This window comes from Paralichthys olivaceus, chromosome 21 (genome assembly GCF_024713975.1).
Source record: "Paralichthys olivaceus isolate ysfri-2021 chromosome 21, ASM2471397v2, whole genome shotgun sequence".
NCBI classification, from domain to species: domain Eukaryota; kingdom Metazoa; phylum Chordata; class Actinopteri; order Pleuronectiformes; family Paralichthyidae; genus Paralichthys; species Paralichthys olivaceus.
In genome coordinates, this window is record NC_091113.1 from 4589939 (window position 1) to 4613069 (window position 23131).

The 23131-nt window shown below is 43.2% G+C and overlaps 1 protein-coding gene across 1 annotated transcript; it reads right to left on the reverse strand.

Annotated features, from left to right (window-relative positions):
- Window positions 1-868: 868 nt before the first annotated feature.
- Window positions 869-21621, reverse strand: erbb2 (erb-b2 receptor tyrosine kinase 2). Its single transcript, XM_020105667.2, has 27 exons — window positions 21326-21621; window positions 15254-15405; window positions 14981-15161; window positions 14729-14869; window positions 14405-14470; window positions 14177-14292; window positions 13938-14079; window positions 13651-13779; window positions 12800-12941; window positions 12345-12418; window positions 12155-12245; window positions 11140-11342; window positions 10903-11032; window positions 10313-10403; window positions 9972-10126; window positions 9835-9882; window positions 8684-8822; window positions 8432-8554; window positions 8220-8318; window positions 7942-8127; window positions 7291-7446; window positions 7132-7207; window positions 6783-6929; window positions 6393-6490; window positions 6043-6234; window positions 5482-5872; window positions 869-5369 (listed from the first exon to the last, which is right to left on the reverse strand). Exons 1-27 carry the CDS (start codon window positions 21396-21398, stop codon window positions 5026-5028), a joined length of 3885 nt encoding a protein of 1294 aa, XP_019961226.1. The 5' UTR covers window positions 21399-21621; the 3' UTR covers window positions 869-5025.
- Between the last annotated feature and the right edge of the window lie 1510 nt (window positions 21622-23131).

Genomic DNA, 23131 nt, shown 5'->3' on the forward strand with positions numbered 1-23131 from the left:
TAATCAAGTCGGAACAAGGCAAGAAAAACATCCACCCACAGAAGCAAAGAGCCGTTCAGACCCTGATCAACAGCCTGGTCATAACTCTCATCTCGTACCTTCCTCCAGTGCTCATGTATGCACTTGGCCTTTCTCTCATCAACGACCCTGTAATCTTACTGTGTAGCGTCTCTATTCCGGCCACCATTACTTCCTCTCTGGGATCTGCTGTCATGCCTCTTCTCTACCTGCATAACCTTGGGAAACTGGATCGTTTCAGGTGTGGATGTTGCGGGAAAACTTAATTTATCTCATCTCATTTCTGCTTCACCTTCCTGCCAAATCAGGCCGAGGTACAAGTTGTTCATGCTTTTTGTCCCATAGTGATTTGTTTTTATGTTATTTCCTGTTATGTTGTTCTCATATGTTGTTTCTCTAATCACACTGGAGGGAACTGCTATCTATCTCTCTCTCTATCTATCTATCTGTCCATTCATCTTTATGGTTGTTTCAATATATCGGCCTTGTGATACACTGGAAATGCAGCATAGATAATGGATGGAAACATGGTTGTACGTTGCATATGTAGTTTGCGTCTTCATCACTAGGTGGCAGGATTGTTGTTTACAGTAACCTTCATTGACTCCTGTCTGACTTTTCATATTTTTTCTAGCTCATCATACGATTCATGACAAACACACCGAACATTCATAACCAGACAGGAATCTTTGATGGTTAATGACTAATTTGAATCATATCGTCTTGATAGAATCTGTTCAAACAGTCATGGACTTATTTTGTATATCCTGCCTCAGTGTAGATCTCAGGGTTTAGTTCAATTTATACATTTATATATGCACAAAATAAAATCCAGCATCAGAATACGTCGAAGGTTTAAATGTTTTATGTTTTGAAAACACACAGTCTGCAAACAATTCCATATAAAAACGACCATTTCTTCATAAAATATGTTCTTATGTATTTACCCCCTCCACATTAGAGCAACTTGTCACAAAGTTCAACATATTTAATCAAATTAGCTACCAGAGTGATTGTTTTTATTGATATATACACTGTATTCATATGATACACATTTACAGGATGGGACTTACTGACCAAACGAGTAGGAAAGGATGCGTTATTAAACTCCCAATAAAACGGTTATTATTCATGTCCTGTCACAATCACGTAAGCTGTGAAAGATTAAAAAATACAATATTCACATGAAAAGTAAAAAAAGATAAAATTTTTCTTCAAAATGTAAGTTAGAGATATTTCATTTTATTTAAACCTTCAGCACACTCCTGTTCTTTAAACTGGCTCTTTTTTCCTCTCTGGATAAAAACATTTTTGATCGTTAACAAACTCACGACAATAACCGTGTGTGTTTCCTCCTTCCTTGTGTCACTGTGACACAATTTAACACCATCAGCATCCGTCAGCTTTTTTGATATTCAGCTAATTCCAATCAAAAGCTGATGAGTTTAACAGGGACACTGAAAAAGTTTCCATAACCACGTGGTCCGAAGGTTCTGTACCGGTTTTAGTACGAGTGAATGGTTACCTCTGCCAAGGAGGTTATGTTTTCATTATTGGATTTGTAATAGTCGAGGAACAACTTGATCCATTTTGGCACAGATCCGGACAAAAGAGCAGATCCAGAAATTTCTTTTATTGCAAGGTAGGGATTATTTTATTATATATTTCCCACACTGATATCTATGAGTGTGAGCAATCTGGTGCAGCTTAATTGAGTTTAAGGGGACTACTGGGCCTTGGCAGAGTTATACGCTCGACTGAGTGCCATTATATTGAATCTGAAATGGCACTTAATGGAGCACATACCTCCACCAAGGCCCAACAGTGCCCTTATGAAACCACAGATTTTCATTTGGATCTGCACCAAATTACACACACTCATAAATATAAGTCCCCTTAACATGACCGTTTATTTTTGTCATGATCCATGAATTATATGTCAACATAACCTCTGTGGCAGAGGTCATATCAGTAAACGAACAAGACCGACTAACATACAGTATAAAGGCGGACTGATCGGCCCCTTGTCTGTCTGAGAGTTTCCTTAACGATGTGCAGACGACCTCTAAAACGAACAAGTCATACAAAAGTGACACTACAGTGTAAACACACACACTTTAACTGCGGCTACTTTCAAGCTTTGTGTCGTGGTCTCATCATTTCCAAGTTAGGGAGAGAACATCTGCGAGCTGTTGTTACCACCCTGTGAAAACCTTGTTTTTCCAGCAGAGGGGAATTGAGGATTTTTACTGGCGCTACTGGGTCATGGTGTGCTTCTTTAAGTTATGATTTTAAGTTTAACACACTCCTCTAGATGCTGAGAAACTTATACATTCATTAGTGTTTTTAAAACGTTTTGTAAAATACCACAGAATCCATGTAATCTTTGCGTAAAATCGGCTTTTCTCTCTGTGGAGACATGAGGTCTTCAACTGACAGCAATAAAACATGAAGGGTTTCATTCCAAAACACTGTAGTGTATATTCATAATAATATAGACATTAAAAACTGTAATATGAATCTTATCACTCAAAAATAATTCAATCAATACATTGTTAGTATACAATAGTTGAAGATATGGATGTAAAGTCTTAGGTTTTTATTTAAAAAAGAGGTTATTCTTAATTATCTAAGATTAGGTATATATTTTTTAGACATTTTATCCTGGAACAAAACTCTTCAAAACCCGTAAGAGAACATGAAAATAAAAGCAAGTTTTGCCAAAGACTCAAAGAGTGAGAGTGATGGTGGAGGATGATGTGGATCTGTCTCACACCTCCCACTCCCGACACACTCTGTTCATTGTGTGGACGACCTCTGAGAAATCACACATCTCAGAGAAGAGAAGTTCTTCCTTAAAAAAAACCACGTTGAATCTCAGTAGTAACTGGTCGCAGCTGGATGATGAGCCGCGGTTCGTTTAGTGAACGACAAGATGCAGGGAAATTTATGTCACGATAAAAAGCCCCAAACACTGGAGCACATTCTGCTGCCGGGTCTCAAACTCTGCAGAAATAAAAACTCGACTTCTCTCTTTTCAAAGCTTCGACAACATCAGTCGCTGGGACGCGTGAGTTGGGAGAGAACTGACTTTCCAACGAGGAGGGGGGGGGGGGGGTTACACAATAGCTCCATTGACTCGGTTTGACCTCCCCCAGCCCAGCACTAGTTAACGTTAAAAAAAAGTCTTCAAAAAAAATGCTGTTGATTATTAACTGGGATGCCAGTGTGCTCTCGCTGAGTGGAATTTGAGCCATGCATTGATTATCCCAATCGAGCAGAGAGACTTTTGGGATAGAGAGGAAAGCCAGTGGGAGAGAGAGACGGCAGCTAGAAGAGTCGGGAGCAATAACAAACGTTTGACAGGCGTTTATCTAACAACAGCGCAAGATTCACGCTCGGCTACACTCGGGCCCCCCCCCCCTCAGGTAGGATGCGAAGCTGTACACACGAGCATTCGTTGACAAGCTGAAGGTGAAGAAGTCAAGGAACCATGTTGACCGACAACCAGAGATTTTACTCAAATACTTATTCGATGAGAACAACAACGCCGGGTCGTCATCGGTCCCAAATCTTTTGCCTCTTTCGACAAAAAGTCAAATATGATCTAATATTCACTTGAATTCTGTTTCTCACTTTATCGTTTCCTCTTCCTCGGTTTCTTCTGTGGCAGTGAGATTATGTCCACACTGACAACGGTGACCCAGTTGTATCTTATATAAGTTTGTGTGCCATCAAAATGATAATGAATAATAATAATCCTACGGTATAAAGACGATCTAGCGTTGCTTGAAACAACTGGTGGCGCTTATTGAACGCACTTAGTCTCTCACACGTACAGTTTGCCAATCAGAGTTAAAGGCCCCAACGAGCCTTAAGAAAGTAACTTGCTGAACTTGAATGAGTAGTTGGTGATTTGTGGAAATCGCAGCTCTGGTGACAAACAAAAAGGAATTCTTCACTTCTTTTCGGAATATTTAACAACAGCTCATATGAATTCTTGCACAGTGACTGAACTCCAAAACTAAAAAAGCTCATTGTGATAACCCAAGCTTCAGGGGCGGGGGGGAACATTCACTATCCTAACATGTCCTGAATAATGCATCATTAAAAAAAATAAAAAAAAGAAGAATCTTCTGAGATTTGTGCAGTTTAAAATTCTGCAAGTACCTCATATCTCATCTGCCGTACCACAAAGAAGCTGCAGCCACAGACACTAACAACCACATACATCAGTGCAGCACAATGCCTCTGTCTTCTGCATACAGGAAGCCTTTCTTTCTGGGAGCATATCTACTGGCCAGATGGGCTGCAGGGCCTTCTCTGGCCAAAACAAAATGGCTTTGAGTGTACTGAAGACCCCCATCAGGTCTGGGAGACAGTGACCAGAATACTAAACGGAATCCTGAGTGCACACCATGGCTCAATTTGTGAAAGGGTTCTATATGTTTTTTCCGTGTTTAGCTGAACTGGAGCAAATCATGACACGGGAGGGAAACGAGGGAAATATTAAAAATGCTCCACATGTAGAAAACATCCACAGACAAGTAAAAAAAAAACGAAAAAAAAAAAAAAAACGAATTGAGCATTTGTGAATCCAGTCACATATTGGATTCTGTGATGATCAGACTCTTCTTGTACCGTGTTGGGTCTCCACTAGTGTGAACTGTTTTGCTTCTCAAGTACTGGGTTATTTACAGAGGCCAAGTAAACTTCTTTTTGACACTCAACAGATTGCTGAGAGGAAGACAGTAATACAAATGATGCCACGAACACCAGATTAATTCCACACAGTGTCGAGGCACAATGTGCCACAACTGGTTGATTTGGTGACATTTGCCAAATATCCTCACCTGGTTTGGATCTTCAGAGGATTCAGCTCCATGTGCTCGTTCCTAGCATCACACACACACGCATCCATCTTCCCTTTCTCTCACTCATCTGTTACCTCAGTAGAACTTAATCTGACTCCTCTTGAGTTCATCGCATTACTTCTGTTCCCTCTCTTCAAGTATGTCCGCTCCAGGTGTCCGCTAGTCCCAGATACTCTGGATTCTCTGCAGTGGGGGTCACAAACCCGTTCACGTGCCTGGGCACTCCTCCCGCACCGTCCCCTGCCCCAGCTACAGCGTTGGCTTTGGCCACAAGGTCCAGATAGTACGGGTTGTCAAAGGCCGGAGAAGCTGAGACCCCGCTGCTTGCAGGGACCAAGTATCCTGGGTTTTCCACGCTGTGACCGGAGTTCAGGCCGTTGGGGAGGCGTCGCTCTACTCTGGAGCCTTTACGAGGCAGCGTGGTGGGACGCTCTGGGATTCCCGGTCTTAAATCCATAACCTCCTGGTTTACGTACTCTGGTCAGACAAGCGGAGAAACATCAGAATAGAAGATTCACAGATAGGATTTTCAGTTCAGGGACTATCATACAGAAGCTAAACAATTATTTTATAGTAATCAGCCGCTCACCTGGCACAGTTTGATTATGATTGATTCCATGACCACGTCTGGGCAGCGAGTGATGAAACTGATTGGGATGATGAAAGCCGTTCGGCCCATCTGTCTCCAGCTCGTCTTGGCTCCCGCAGGGGTACGTGGGGTCTTTGCAGTAGCGTCCAGGGCTGGCTGGGAGCAGTGAGGGGTCATCAGGCCCCCCGTCGATGAAGACAGAGTCAGACTGGCCACTGGCAGAGGGTCTGCGAGCCAGCGTCGGGTACTGAGGAGTCCACATGCCGTTGGAGGTGCTGGCACCTAATGGTAGGATGGGGTACTGGCAGCGGCCGAGAGTGCTCAGGGAGGAGTACATGCTCCGAGAGGCGCCTGCGATGGACTGATCAACATCTAATCCCTGATCTCTGCTCTGCAAGTGAGAAAAAGACGGAAGATTCATGATGGATGAAAAACAGACACGGTAGTGGTGAGTCCTGATTTTTTACACTGCACATCTGTAATCGGGGAAAAGAAGCAATAACCATGTGTTGCGATGGAGTAAAACAAACTGCTGCACCATCCCTGTCATCCCCCACTTACCCTGTATGACTGGTGTCTGGATGGCCCGTTGGACTGAACCCCGTCTCCCGGAATCCTGGGGAAGAGGTTCGGCTGAGGCACGAGATACTCCTCAGCATCCAGCAGCTCCCTTATGTTGTTCCCTTCCTCCTCCATGAGCGTCCGGAAGAACTGGCTGTCCACAGGGCTGGACATGCTCATCTGCTCATCGTTCTGCAAGACACAACACGGATGTAAAAACTGCGTATAAAAGAACGCAACACAGTGACAGAAGATTTCAACTGATATCAAGATACGCTGGACATGTAAATGACATCAGAACAAACAGACAAACACAGGAGTGAAACATTTGCAGCGTGAAACCAACGTACCTGAATGACGACGTAACGAGGAGGATCTCTGGCCATGACGCTGAAATCGTTCACCAGATTTTTGAACTTCGGTCTGCTCTCTGGATCAATCATCCAACCTGCCGTTCAAACACACCATCACAATGTCGTTAGAACTACAACTACTAGTGACCTGCTTCATAATGGACAATTTAATACATCAGAGCTATTTTTTTTATTATACCCAAACTATTTATCTTACAAAGTTCAACTAAAAGGTTCAGGAACATTAACTCCTCTGCTCAGACCAAACAGAAAAACAAGTTAATGTAGTGTTTGCATATTTACCAGACCAGTAAAATATTGAATTGCTTAAAACCCTGAGACACAAACTGAATGTATGACGCTGCTGTGAGAACAACAACCACTGACATTTGACCATGATCATGTAGACGTCAATGGTGCAGATGGGCGGCTGGGGAAGTCGTTCTCCTCCCTCTAACACATCTGGGATGTCCCTCGCTGGGATCATGTCGTACGGTTTAGCACCATACGTCATCAGCTCCCAAACGGTCACTCCTGAGCAGGAAGAAGTCCAAAATAACACACCCACCAAAACGTTAGCTAACACTTAAAAAATGCATTATGAAAACTTGCAAAATAGGAATATTTAGTTGCATTGTTCTCCAAAGAAAGTAATCAAATCTGCAGCCGCACCAAACAACAACTCAAAAACTAAAGGAAATGCCTCGTAAGTGTTTTTCAACACTACATCACTGACCGTAGCTCCAGACGTCGCTCTGATGAGTGAACTTCCTGTGCAGAATAGACTCCAGAGCCATCCATTTAATCGGAACCTAAAAACAAAGATACACTAGTTCTTACAAAATCAGAATGCACCTCGGTGTTGATGCTCTTACAGCCACAGTCGTTATCTTACTTTCCCTCCGTCCGCGTGATACTCTGTCTCGTCTATGTCGAGCAGGCGGGCGAGGCCGAAGTCTGTGATCTTCACGTGGTTTGGGTTTTTCACCAGAACGTTGCGGGCGGCCAGATCTCTGTGGACCAGCCGGACCTCCTCCAGGTAGCTCATGCCCTACACACACACGCACACAGATCCATCACCCACAAATCCATGTGTCCACAAATATACAAACTGATACCACATCAAATTTCAAAAGAAAAATAACAACATTTAGACACTTAAATAAACCTTCACTTGTACTATTATAAGCCCTAATATGAGTCTGTGCATCTAAACTAAAGACTGTATGTAAAGATGGACGACATGACGGCTCCCTTAAATGTGAAGCTAGAGCGTCTCCATTGCCCCCTGGTGGCTGGCAGCAGTAAAGTTAGTTAAATCCCACCTCCTCCTTGTTAGCGAGTTGGACATGGACCAAACTAAAAAGTCAAAATACACGTCAAATACTTTTTCTTAAAGATTAAAGTTAGTTCTTATCACAACGATGTTTGTTAAAGTGTTCATGTTCCTGGTACGTTTTTTTTTTTTGATGCTATAAAAATGTGTCGTCCATCTTTACATACAGTCTAAACCAACAGAGAGATATTGTGTTTCGTGCCGAGGTACCTTGGCGATCTGCACACACCAGTTGAGGAGGAACTGGGAGCCGATGTGGTCCTTGTTCTCCCTGACGTAGTCAAGAAGACAGCCGTACGGCATCAGCTGAGTGACCAGCTGCACGGTGGAGGTCAAACAGATTCCCAGCAGACGGCACACATAAGGGCTGGCCACCCCCGCCATCACGTAAGCCTCCTGGGAGAAGACAGACGATGGATGTTGAGGTGGTTGTGAACTGTATTTACGTGAACTGTCAGTGTTTACATGTGTATGTGGGTTATACCTACATCAAGGATTTCTTTATTGGCCTTTGGCGAGGTGTTCTCTCGTAATACTTTGATAGCCACTGGTATTTTCACGTTCTCCCCGTCAGGAGCCCACACTCCCTGAAACAGTTATCAAGACTTTAAACAATCTCATAAAATATAAAAAAAACACTAAGGCTGTATGTGTGCATCAGTGAGTTTTGTGGATTCTGCAGAAGAACTGGATCCCAGACCTTGTAAACGGTACCAAAGGCCCCTGCACCCAGCACCCTGAGTTTCTTCAACTCCGTCTCCTTCAGGATACGCATCTGAGCCTGATTGGGTGACGCACCACTGGGTGTCAGAGGCTCTACCAGCTGTACACGTGGAGAAAGCAGACAACAGATTCCTTCATCACACACACTTCAGTAATTCCCATGGAAGCTGATACACGTCTAAAAACAATAACACAGCTTAAATCATCAATATTGGTGAGCCATGCCCACCTCATGTTCTTGCAGGATCCTCCTCATGGTCTCCTTCCTCTTCAGCTTCTTCTGCCTCCTCAGGTAGAAAACCAGCAGAGCAAGCAAGATGAAGAAGAGCACCACCCCGCCCACTGCAGCCGCGATGGTTGTACCCGGCCTAAACAGAGAAACAGTTCAACACAGCTCCCATTCCTCTGAAGAAGCAGTGAGTAAATTCTGTAGAAAGTGGGTGGAGTGCTGGAGAACTAGAAATACTGCACTGCAGTTGTATGCCTCCACAAACAGTCAACATAAGCTTTTCAAGACTCATGAGGCCACTGTGAACTTTGAGCACTAAAATCGAATCAAATAATCTGAGTCTAATTGAACATTTGTGCCAAATTTGAAAGGATTCTCTTCAGGCCTTCTTTAAACAACGTGTTGACGAGGCAATTAAGAGTTTTATGAGCTCACAGCAGCCTTGACCTCCAAAATCAGTTCAACTTCAAGTGAATGTTTGAACCCAATTGGAAGAAATTTGACCAAAAACGTGTTTCATCACGTCACAGTGACCTTGGACTTTGAGCTTCAAACAGCAAATTCAAATCAATTCATGCCTGAGTTCAGGTGAACGTTTATAAAAAATTTGGCCTTAGCTTGAACTCTTTCCTGTGTCTGATCAATGCTCGTGTGCTGTGTTCAACAATAACTCCTCATGTAGAAATAGTTGTGCTCCCATAAGAGGAACTGTCTGGCGACGATTTAAAACTAGACAGATACCTTTTTTTCATATTTACCTTTAAAGGTCCAGTGTGTATGATTTAGGTGAAAGGGATCTTTAGTGTAGAATAATCCTCATGATGTTTTCACTAGTTCGTTTCATCTAAATTGTATGAATTGTAGTTTTCTTTACCCCAGAAAAGGTCCTTTATATTTAAATACTTTATATTTACATCGAGGGGACCCTCTCTGCGGAGGCCGCCATGTTTTTCACATCAGTCCAGACTCGACACACTAAACACCTTTTGAGTTTTTATGACAAATGAAGCTGCCACAGGTTCTTTTTCATGTTTGTTCATTATTTAATATCTCAAGATAAATTTCCACCACGGTGTTCACAAGGAAAACAAATTTTATTTGTTGTGGCACAGCGACCTTGACCGTTGTCAGTGATAGTGACACTCTCTTACCCTGTCCTGTTATCGACAGGGCAGCCTCTGTCGTCCATCACAGTGCAGCTGAAACAGAAAAACATGAGGTCAGTTTGTTCTCATTGTGCGTGCAGCGTGTTCTTATAGCTCTGCGTTGGAGGCGTGCGTCCACTCACGACAGCGAGCAGTTGGTGTTACAGGGAAGACAGTGTCCGGTCGCATTCCTGTACTTCCACAATGTTTGCTGGTCCTCCTTCACACCTCTGGGACAGTGCTCCACACAAGACTCCCCGTCCTGGGAGTTTTGACACTCTGTGCAATGATTTGCACCCTGAACACACGGAGAGAAATATTGTAATATATTGAGTCGAGCCAACAACCAGTGTTGTCAACACATTTGGATCGGACTTGACGTGTGGGGCTAACGTCTGACATGCAGCTGGTTGTTCAGATGAGGCCTCTGTCAGATCATATTTAGAAATGAAATCCACCATAATCACACTGTGACATATCTCACCGGTCCATGACAGGAGGCGGAGCCGTTCAGAGGTCGGCACTCTTTGTGACAGGCAACACACAAAGATCCGTCTTCGTATTCACGTGTGTCCCTGCAACGAGCACAAAGGGGATTTAACACTACAGTTATAGTCTATGTGCATCTGACACGAGGGACTATGTGTTTAGAAAGTTCTTAGGTTGAACAAACAAGAAATATTTCATCATGTTTAAGACTTTGTGTGTGGTTCATCACTGGAAACCTTTGACCTTCTTGTTTATGAACTTTAAATCTGTGACAACTTGTCCCAATATTTTCATCACAATTATTCGCTTCGTCAACGATGTACATTTGCTTAAGGGCACAATCTGAGATAAAAGCTTTCAGATTGATTTATCGTGACTACTTTAGCAAAACTGTCAACCGCACATAACTCAGTCACATCTTTGCTATCGGCAAATCCGTCGTTAGTTTGACGTTAGTTACCGGAGAACTTGTTTGCTGATTATGACCCAGCATACTGAACTCCAGAGAACATTATCACCTGGCTTTTTTTATTTATGTAGTGCAGCCACACCCACAGAAACAAACACACATACACACTTTCTTACCCCTGATAGATGTCACACTGCTCTAGACACTCTGTGCCACGTCGCAAAGCTTTGCAGGACACACACTGACTGGGCCCCGGACCCCAACAGCCCCCCTCACACAGCGGGTGACAAATGTGTCCCTCTGCCTCTGAAAACACAGAGACAGCAGAACATGATGGATTTCTATTGGAACAATAAATGGGAGTGATTATTGTATCTGGCCAAAGAGGAATTACTGTATGTGGCGTTACGTACCGCAGACTTCTGCGTCCTGGTTGCGGCTGACGATGCGGTGGGGTCCCTGGGTGGGATGCAGGAGAGTCCCCCAGGGCAGTGAATTGGTGTAGCACAGCTTGGAATTGTTGTGCAACAGCACCAAACCTCCACTGACGCTGCGTAGTGAACGCAACCCAAGAGACTCGATGTGTAGATTTTGGATGGCGAGGGAAAACACCCCCCTAATGAATAGGAAAAGAAGCAGTGTTGGGTCATTTCAAGTCAAACATTATGAATCATTTCTGCAAGATGTTTATTAACATTTTCATTGATTTTCAAAGAATAATTAATGGATCTTGAAGGAAAAACAATCAGGCCCATTTGGTTTAAATGAACCAAAATATATACAAGTTTAGTACAAGATCCTGGAAAAACTGCATTCATCATACTCTCCTGTCACATTTAGACAAACTATACGTGAGTGTTAAAAAGATCATACAAGACTGAATCTTGGACACAAGACATTTGAGAAAATCTGGAGACAGGATAAAGGAGCAGAGTGAAAAAAACACCTGGGTAAAAACTTCACAGTCATGAATCATGATTTTAAAACGACAAGACAAATACTTTAAAGACAGCAGAAACTTAACAAGACTGCTTTTATTACCAAATACCAGCTTATAAAATCAAACAGTTTCAGATCTTACACTTTAGACTACGACCTAGTTTTGAGCACGCTTGTTCTTCCTGGTTGATGTGGGCTGCGGGTTAAATCAACAGCGCTGGCTAATAATTAGCCTTTATGACATTGAAAGTGAACAAACTGGAACCAACCACACAACTCAGACACGGAGTCAGTGGATAAACATCAACACGGAAAGAACATTTTTCTACTCTTCCTTGACACAAACATTATCATGCAGGAAGCTACAATAACAATGAAACCCAATCCAGTCTTTTATGAGGAGTATATAATCGTATATATTTTTCTAATCGATGAAAGATGGGTGAGTATTATGACACACAGGTAAGGCGAGCAGTTTAAAAGTCTTACTTGTAGAGCATCCTGCCTCGGATCACCTTCAGGTTCTCAAACACGCTCAGGTCCGTCCACTCCTCAGGCCAAGCGTCTATGTACAAGTAACCTGCACAACAAAATCAGACAAAGATACTAAACACTGTAGTACACTGGGTATAACGGGCATCTATTTAGTGTTTAAAATACTTTAAACACTGTCCAGTACCTGTTATCTCCTCCAGTTGCTTGAAGGAGCTCAACTGCTGCAGAGTCAGACCTGACGTGTTGGTCGCAGGGTCCCTGGACAATGACCATATAAAACTTGAGTTAAACTTCAATTTGATTTGAATGTTGTGGTTACATTTTCAAATGCTTATATTTTATATACTTTTTTGATGTCTTGACTCAGAATTCATCATCAACGACTAAAACCATGTCTACATGGAAGTAAACAGAGCCTGCACACATCCAAACTTTCTTTGTTACATCCCAGGAAAATACTTGAAGGTACATCATTTTACTCTTTACTGTCAAACTGTTGTTTCGTAATAATCTCATCTACGTTTGAGTTAAATCTCACTTAAATGAGATTGTCTTAATGATAAGAAGAAGAAATCCAGTCCAATCTTTGTGGGCTAAAAATGTACAAAAAGTTTTATACTTGGCCGATGCATCTCTTACCTTGCAAAGCTCTGAGCGAAGAAGGCTAGACTGCCAAAAATCTTCTTGCACGTGTTGAAGTAATCCACATTAGACGATGTTACCATGGTAATGCTGCTGTTGTCCATGACGCCTTGGTTGTCCGTACCCAGGCCATAACATGCTGCAAATCAAACCAGGGTAGCACATTAATCATAAATCCAGATAATAACCTGAGCTGGGAACGTCCAAGATGACAGGACCAACATATACTTCCATATAAACCTGGATATTATCAGCATAGAATGAAATACAAGCTGTGTTTCAGTTAGGAGGCCGCATTTGAAGACAGATTGCGTCACAGCGGTGCAACTAGACTGAACCAATTCAAAGGCTCAGACAAATGTGTCCTTCCACTGCCAGCCCGACATATCCCATGATTCATTGTGCTTCTGTGACAAACTGTTTTTCGAAGAGGTAACGGCGGCACAAAGCGAGGCAAGAATTTATTTTTAAAGTTAATTCTCAACTGAATAGCTAGCTAAGCTAGCTAACATGTTTTCAATAGTTTTGATGAGCCAAAGAACAACGTCTGCAGAATAAACCGGGTCCGCCGGAGGATGCAGCCCCTGAAGTGAGACACAGCTACAGTAAAAACAAGTGTGACAAAGAGCATTTGAACCCAAGTCACAACAAGGTTATGCAGGAACAGGTTGGTTCACTTTGCACCATTGTCGTCAGCGCGCGATGCATCTGAACATCAGTACATGCAGCACAAATCATTATCATCGCCACTGAAGCACCAGGTCATGCACACAAAGAATCTATAACATTATCAGAGCCGCATAACGTGAAACAGTTTGTCTTCTGTTGGACTCCTGGATGAGCCGTACCTTTGGGACAGTCCCCTTCACACGTTTCACATTTCTGCGTCTCGTTTCCATCAGGGAGGGTGATGATAACTTCCTTGTTGGCTTTGGGACAAACCAAAGTACAGGCCACATCCATAGACAGATAATTATCTAGAGACAGGAGGGAAGCAGAACTTTGATTCAATTTTTTTTAATTCCTAGAGGGAAGTTTGTGTAAATCTTGAGAAGGAACACAAAAAATAATTATAGCATCTATTAGCACCAAGATGGAGAAGAAGAACAAGAAACACTTCAAAACAAATTCTCACAAGGACACGTCTTGATGCAGGTGGCTCCAAAGTTGAACTTTTTGTCTGGGTTGGGTTTGGACTGATAGGTGATGGGGTCGTAGATCGTAGGTGGAGGACAGTTCCCCTTACACACACCACTGTCGTTTAAGTGACGGCACGCCTGGAGAGAGGAGGGAACACGTTACTCCAGAAATGACAAAGGACTGTGACAGCACAGCATGCTTGTGTGCATGTGTGTGTATAAGTGTGTGTTCTACCAGGCAGTCTGAGTCTTTGGGTCCAGTGCATCCAGCAGCACACTGCATGTGACAGCAGTCGTTGGGCAGAGGACCTTTGCACCGCTGACAGCCAGATGCACAATCAATACGAGTCACTTTGAATAAAAAAGGAGAAGGTTTTTCTGCTGTGATTCACAGACACTGAACTTCTTCCAATGTAAAACCAAACAGCGTCACGTTCATGCTGTGCACATTGTTTTAACTCACAGACTTGGCAGTCCTGTGGAGTTTCTCCCCAGCAGCTGTTCTTACATAAAGAGGAACAATCTGGACCTGCACCAGGAGAAATAAAAACAAATACGGAGGGTGACGCAATTTACAATTTAACAAGAAAATACAAGATGAAGGGGCCATTTGAGAATCTGAAATACTTCATTAATATGAGCTCAAAGCCCTGATATGCTTCATCTAAAGCTCTGAGGTGCCCTGCGTGCTGTTGTTTCATCATTTACTGTAGCACAGTAGACAGCTGCTCTTCCTGTAGTACCCTGTGAGATGTTCATAATTTCAATCGGTCAATCGTCTGCTCACATTTAGAGGCTCGAGGCTGCAGTTGGTGCTGCCTGACGTGATGGGTCTGCTCTTCCAGGGTGTCCCTCCAAATTATGTTCTGGGGATCTGGGAAGCACAGTTGAGGGTTCCCCCAAATGTACACGCCACCCAACAGGATCTCTGCAGGGGACACAAAGAACAAGATATACACAAAGGCCCCTTCAACTCAGGTCACACTGGTTTTGGGCATGAACTCGAAGCTCTGCTATGATATTATCTTAATTATCCGACCTGTGAGGCTACGAAGCCGCAGAGTCCTGAGCCCCTGTCCGTTCAGAGTGTTATCCAGCACGGCCAAGGCGTAGCTGGAGTTGTACTTCTGGCTGCCTCGGATGATCCGCAGGTTGTCCAAAGGCACCAGATCCACTGACACGTGGGCTACGAGTACGTAACCCTGCACCTCCACGATCCCCTGAAGAAGAGAGGTGAGGAGACAAAAAGGATCAAGTGATGTAGCAGAAAGAGGTAGATTAAGTGAAAGCACCACGAAGAACAACACTATACCTGAAGGAAGGAGAGGTCGGGTTTCCCATGCAGGTGTGTAATCTCCAGGTTGCCGTGGACGACCTGGCAGCCAGTGTAGAGCAGCCTCAGGGTCTCGTAGTGGTTTTCCAGGCTCGAGGGCAGGGTCAGCTTCATATCTGTACCCAGGCATACTGCAACACACACATGACCCCAGCTACATATAAGTGCACACATATGTGTCAATACAGTCAAACTTAAAAAGGTCTGTCCAGGGGTGTTTCTGGATCAACTAACGACAGTGAACAGTAACATCTTTATGAACAATAGCCCGAGCGCACAGAAACTGCAGGAGGAAAGATTTTTTATTCTGTAATGGCGAGATGGGTCGTTAGGCTCGGGGGAGTGATCTCAGAGCGCCCTTCTACTTTGCTGTTCTCCTTCATTTCAAATTGACTGAAAATAAATAGCTTTGGGTTTTGGGCTGTAAAGGAACTTGAAGAGGCCAAATGACTGTAAAGATTTGGACTCTACATATTTTGATGTAGTTTACAAGCGGCCTTGAACGTGTTCTTTGAAATACAAACCACATGCACTGCCTCTGTCTGTCTCTTAGCATGTACGATATATTTTTCCACTGGCAGCAGAGAGCACAGATTACCCGCAGCGGGTCACACACAGAATTACTCTCAGGGTCACGCAGCATTACTATTCACAGGGGGGGGGGCTCTCTCGCAGACACATAGCTCCCATGCTTTAGCAAGCAGTCACACAGTGGATGGTCCCTCCTCTGCTGAGGTTATAAATGACTTCCTCTGGTTTCCTTCCAACAGTCAATAGTCAACCCCCACATCTCCTGATTGAACCCCCCGCTCCTCCCTGTGTTATCTCTCCATAAATCATCCGAGGAACAGGAAGTGGAGGAAGAGGCTTTTCACCTAACGCTGAACTTCAGGCGTGTTCTTGTCAAGTATGCGTGTGTCCGTCCTGTGTAAAGTTTCCTGGTGATTGCGGAGCACGCCGGACTCCACCCCTTTTACAGCCCCTGAGTTATTGGGTCATAAAGTGTAAATAAGATCTGTATTAAAATCTGACATTGAGCTACTGCGGCAAATGGCTCCGTGATTAATGGTGCGCTCGCTGCCAAAAATACACACCCCGTCGTTGCAGCTTGTGTCAAATATCAAATCAAATGACTAATCACTGCCTTCTTCAGCGATGTCATCATGGAAAATTGTTTTATAGTAAAGCCGAGTGGGAAAGCAGGATTTTATCATCGAGCACATAAATAATTTTTACTAAGACAGAATATCGCAAAACCCAAACAGAAGCCGGCTTCCTGAAAATCCAACAAACCACCGCACACAAACACGCACAGACATCTCCAGTACTGGGGATTAGGTAAATGTGCCGTAACAGAAAGCACAACAGAGCAGATTTTCCATTTCTAAAAGTGTGTGTAAAGCCAGTTCTCAGCTTCCTCTCCTTTAATTCTCTTATTGTTTGCTCTCCGAAAGTCTCTCAGCAACGGCAGAGTGTGTGAGTGTGTGTGAGTGTGTGTGTGAGTGTGTGTGTGTGTGTGTGTGTGTGTGTGGCCTTGTGAGGAGCTGCCCACCCCTCCATCCCCACGGCCTAAAATACTCTCTCTTTTATCACTTACTTTGCTCTCTCTGCCCGCTGTCGTGTCACTGTCCCTGAACTCACATGGTTCTATCACCTGGTTTAGAGCCAAGATATCTCAACATTCCCCCTTTATTCACCCATTCTGTCAGTTTCCTCAGTCTGTGAGCTGTTGCCCAACTCTTTTTAGACTCTGCAAAATGTCATTTCACAGGAATGCGTGTCTTCGCATATCTCGATGATGACACACATGTACGTTTTTCACCGGTGAGCAAGGAGAGGGGCCGAGAGGAACCAAGCTGCTTAGTTCAGTGTCTCGTTCCATCTAAAAACTGATCTGACACCAGTGCATTATAGTATAGTATGAATACACAACACCCTTCAAAACTCAAGTCTTCAATGCGGTACCCGTCGCTGGTTTGATTCTGGAACTTTCCAGAATAAAATATGACGAAATTGCTGATATCTTAGCTAACTCTAGGCTAACGCTACACTAGCACAAATCATCGTCTACCATAGTCAGTACTGTGCAACTGCTGTTTTGAAGCAGGGAATAAGACCTGACTTTCCACAAGAGAAAAATTGCAGGTCATCTGGGTCAACATAATTTAATTATAAAGACGCGGCATCGGATCAGTATGTAGATTTGCGTACTGCAGATGCAGTATTGGAGGCATTTCCGTTTGTTGGTATCTGTATTGGAACATCTCTAGGAGAGAGTTAGAGAAGGAAAAAGGGGGTGTTTTCTTTCCTCCATCATTCTACATAGAAACTATTTCTGTAACTTTTGTATTTGTGTAACAATATGAATGCCTTCAAGGACAGATTATCTGAAGGTGTATGCAGATATACCCCTGCCGAAACGATTAACATGTCACACCCGTCTCTTTGAAGCAGACGGGCCCCTTTTCGAGTGCAGCCAGTCAGAACAGTCAGAACAAACTAGTTCTTTTACTCTTGACTTACTTCCTACTTCCAACTTACTTCTCCCGAACAGTAGTTCAACATTCTATTGCTACGTCTTCTGGCTGATGCATCCAGTTAGCATGCATCAGACACCTCATCTGGTAAATATCAGCTGATGAGAAGTAAGTGAACAGAAAGTCTCTGTTTCAACACAACGTTAAAGCAGGGAACTCCTAGCTGCTGGGGAAGGAGTGCCACTGTTGACTAACTGAGTGATTTCAAATGTACTGTAAAGCTGCAGGACTTACAACAAGTGAATCATTTATCCGTTCATAGGAGTAATTTTTATAATACCAGCTCGTTTGGAAACTAGAGCTGTGATAAGTGATCCCTGCATTTAAAAAGAGAGCAGGATTAATCAGACATGTAAATAAAATTAATTAGTTGAAAGCACAGGCTCCTTGCACTTTCCCTCCCCTGATTGTCGGAGTCAACTGCTTGAAGCCCTTTGCTCCCTGTTTATGATGTTGGGGACATGACCTGTTTTCATCATCACAGAATGTTACTTAATGAACAGTAACTGATTTGATCTTAATCAGTGGAGGACAGGATGTGTTGACTGTAAGACGACTGGGACTTCCTGTACGTGGCGTGATACTCTAGGCCGACTGGAAAACTAAAAACCATCTTGAAGCCACACCTGCGTGTGGCAGCGTGCCAGCTAGCAGAGGGAGTGTGTGCATGTGTGTTTACCAGTGAGAGCACGGTAACAAACATGAGGGCAGGGATGCTGCTGCAGGACTGAAACTAGAAGTTATGCAGAACAACACAGTCAATAAGATCGTCCGGCCTCTGCTCTCCTCTAATGGATCAGATCCCTTCAAATCTCAGCACAAACAGAAGAAGCAGATCCAACAGGATACTCTTTCAGTTTATTAGCTCTCAGATTTAACATGTCCGTCCTGGTTCTAATGCAGCGCTAATCCCCGCAGTGTGTCTTGAATAAACTTCAAATTTCTCCCACCCTCCCTGAACGCATTCTTTCTTCTCTTCCACTGTACGGCCGAGTAAAAGAAAACAGGTATTGCTCAACAGACAAGCAGAACAGGATCTGTGCTGTTCTGGGGCTGTAGACCTGAATTGCTCATTCAGTCACCCTGTCATGAACAGACAACAACAGCTTTCACGTCACAGCTCTCCTGCATTCTTAGACTACTGCAGTTTAAAAGCCTCCGAGCTCAGAAAGTGCAGATGAATTTATAAAATGATTCTATTCATGTCTCAGAACTAGATGCAAAAAAGCAGAGTTGGAAAAAGTGTGGGAGTTGATGCTCATCACACTTGTCTGTATCATCTGAAATAGTAATTTCATGTCAAAACCAAGGACGTCACAATTACACGGTCAGTGTCTTAAATTACAAGATGTATTTCTATTTCAGAATATTGAATGAATTTAGAATGAAATAAAATTTAAAAAAAATTTAAAAAATCTGCTAAATAAATAGTTGTTTTCCTGTAATGAGGAATTGAAAACTGTGATTTCTTCTACAGATCTGTGTCAGAGGAGACACAAGAAAGTGTTGAATGTCTCCTCTGAGGCTGGATGAGGCCCACGAGCCCCTTCCTCAGCTCAGAGAGTTAGCTCACTAACACGCAGGCCAGACTGTGACTCACGGCTGGCTGAGTTAACCTGGCACTGAGGCCAATTCAGTAGAGCTTAATCACTTCACCGTGGGTTCAACTCAATGGGTGAAGTGGAGAGTGACAAGGACATGAACTCTGTGGACAACACACACACACACACACACACACACACATTATGCTAAAATAATATTCTGACCGCTAAGGACAGAACAGTGACACAAGCACTGACCTTTACAGTTATACACTTGTTGGCCACAATGTTTGTGTGTCTGTGTCTGTGTGTGTGTGTGTGTGTGTGTGTGTGTGTGTCAGTGACATAACACTATTTAATAACCAAAAGTAAGACTGGATTAATGACCAATCAGAGCGCTCACACTGAACAGATCAACACCGTGGAGGAAAGTGCACCAACCTGTTCTCACTAACAATGCACATGTATTTGGGAATTCACTTCGCCTGTGACTGTTGGCTTTGTGTACGTGTGTGTGTGTTGGCAATGCAGCTAATTACAGCCACAGGAGCTTCACCACAATACGTCTCAGTCGATTTATTAGTAAACAGATCTTGAGTTAATCATTCCTGATAGAGACTGATTGCAAAACTAAAGCCTGGTGGTAACTCATGTTATTTCATTTCTTCTTTCCGTTGCAGTTTTTTAAGATGTTAACAACTGCATTTTAAATAAACTAAACTGTCAAGTGCATGTCAATAAAGACTGAATGGAAAGAGGAATTCTCTGTGTTGTTCATGTCAATATTTTTGCTTTTAGCTTTCACCATAAAAAGGCTTTTAAAAACATCTGAGTGGGTTTATTGATATTCCACTGAACCTTTGTTATATTGGTATTGATGACTATTATACTGCTATACTATGTTATACTATTATATGTTTACATTTATTATAAAGCAGGAGTAATAGTAGTATCAAACATTAGCTTTAAATGACTTTTACACTTAATCAGTTGTGCAAGTTATTTCTACATCGAACTATTTGTGGTATGGAATAAAAATTAGAGTAGATGAGTAAATAAATACAGAAATATTAGATCACACAATTTAATAGATGATCAAATGCTCTTCGGCTTATCTTTGTTTAGTTTTGATCCATCTCCCCATCCTCGTTTAAATCTCTCTATCTTGTGTTTACTCTTTTCTCATATGTAGCATGTTTTTTATTTCTATATCTATGTTCTAAAGCTTTGTGATTGTCCTTCATTGCATTTTTAGATTGTAAAGCACCTTATAACTTTGCTGTGAAAAGTTCTTCACAATGAAGTTTATCATCATCATCATAATAGCATTGTCCACATTTCTATAACAAAAAACCTTTTTTCTTATTATTATTTGTGGACCAATCCAGCAGATATGCACGTGATGCACTTGCAGTTTAGCTCCTGTTTTACTGGCATGCACTCCGGCTCCAAGTGTGACAAGTGGCCCCTCTTTGAGACAATGTCCTCTTTGGAGCCAGAAGTGAATAATTGACATCGTCATGATCCCTGTGGAACAATCACTGCTCTGTGGTTGTTGTTGGTTTGTTTTTGTTGACGAGCTCAGAGACCCAGCTTCTCTCTCTCTATGTGTGTGTCCTGCAGCTGTGATGCAGGTTGCCCTCACTCCTCTCCTGCTTCTGTTGAAGTTAACTTGTGTGAAAAGTGTGGAAGCGAAGCTCCAGAGGCTTCCTGTGTGACAGGTGGGATCGTTCCCCTCCGGCCGCAGCGGTGACCGTCTGCATGGGAGCGGGGGAGCGAGGACAGCGGACCCGCGGAGGAATGCAGTCCCGCGGCCAGAAATATCAGCCTCCACCGGGCCCCCCCCCCCCGGCTCCACCGTGAATATTCCCCCACATGTCCCGCGCATACGCAGCTCGCTTGTTGTTATTATTTGATATTCCCGATCAGTGCCGCGTGTTTCCCTGTGAAAAGAGCCATAAGAAGTTACCCACCTTCTCTGCCCAGTGCGCCCGTCGCTCCGAGCAGCACGGCCCCGACAAACACCAAACTTCTCACCGCCTCCATCTGCCGCGACCCGCCGCCTCTAGTCCATGGTCCGCCGCTGGAAGTTCCCGACGCGGGGCCGCGGTGTCCGGGCTTCTCTTGAGTCCCCAGGTTAAGTTTGGAAGTAGTTTTTCTCGCGGTGCGCTGGAGCTCTTCGTGTCCCAGACTCTCGGACTTCCTCCCTGCGCCTGTCGGTAGTAAAGCGTGACAGCGGGCGGGAGGCGCGCTCCCGTGAAGGCCTGAGCGGGGAGTGGCAGGTTGAGTCCGCCCTCACTTCAGACTCCTTCATCTGCAGCTGAGCTGAGTCTACAGCTATATTCATTTCATCTGCAGCTATATTCATTTAATCTGCAGCTATATTCATTTAATCTGCAGCTATATTCATTTAACCTGCAGCTATATTCATTTCATCTGCAACTATATTCATTTCATCTGCAACTATATTCATTTAATCTGCAGCTATATTCATTTAATCTGCAACTATATTCATTTAATCTGCAGCTATATTCATTTCATCTGCAACTATATTCATTTCATCTGCAACTATATTCAATTAATCTGCAACTATATTCATTTCATCTGCAACTATATTCAATTAATCTGCAACTATATTCATTTCATCTGCAACTATATTCAATTAATCTGCAACTATATTCTTTTAATCTGCAACTAGATTCATTTAATCTGGAGCTGAGTCTGCAACTAGATCATTTCATCTGCAGCTGAGTTGAACATTCAACTAGTTTCATTTAATCTGAAAACATGACAGAGGATCGTTTTAGCCATTTTCAGACATGACCTGCGGGTAAAGTCAGGAGACTTTACCTTTCACACATGCACAACGCAGTTTAAGACTTGTTCAGGACATGAATGTACATATTTAGACATACGACAGTTGGTGGAGGTATGTGCTGTATTGAGTGCCATTCTAGTTTGTGAATTTATCAATTATAAATGTTTCAGAGCATCCAGACCAAATACTTTTACAATATATTCAACATTCACCTCACAACCAGAATTCATCTAACTTTCATCAAAGTGCCTCTTCAGTGAGGCCTCCCATCTGTGATTCTATCAATTATTACTTTGTAAGCAAATACAATAAAACTTAATTATGGATTTTTCAGTTCTACTTTCTTTACCAATGGATTTTTGTGCTTCTTTGATTTTTATAAATTTCCATGCCAGTCGAGCTTGCAGAGCATCTGCTCCTTTTCTCATGCCCTTCACTTTGTGATCACAAATCAGGAGTTAAAGGAGGAAGAATAACGTCCATTCATCCAAATCTATCCAGTCTCCCCACCCAGCAGCCGGGGTCAGAGTCCAACGTAGTGCACCGAGTTATCAGGAAACAACAAAAAGCTACTGAGCCAGACAGAACGCAAGTCCCAGAAGAGGGTTAGTGGTTCTGCTGGTGTCTAAATGTTTGATTCCCACAAAACTAAGACCAGTTGAGTGCCACTGTGGCCTTGTTTGGGAAGCATAATTAATGGATATTTCTTTGGGGACTTCATGGGTTGAAAAGTGAGGAGGCTGGTGAGTGGGTGAGAGATACTGTGTAAAAGTCATAGAGCCCAATGACTACACATACTGAATAAATGTGTAAGAGGCTTGTTTTTTAAATGTGCAGTATCATCTGACAGTTTGACTTAAAGGTACAGTGTGTAGAATTTAGTGGCATCTAGTGGTGAAATTGCATGTTGCAGCTGAATCCCCCTCCCCACGCCCTCCCCTTCCAAACACGAAGTAGAACC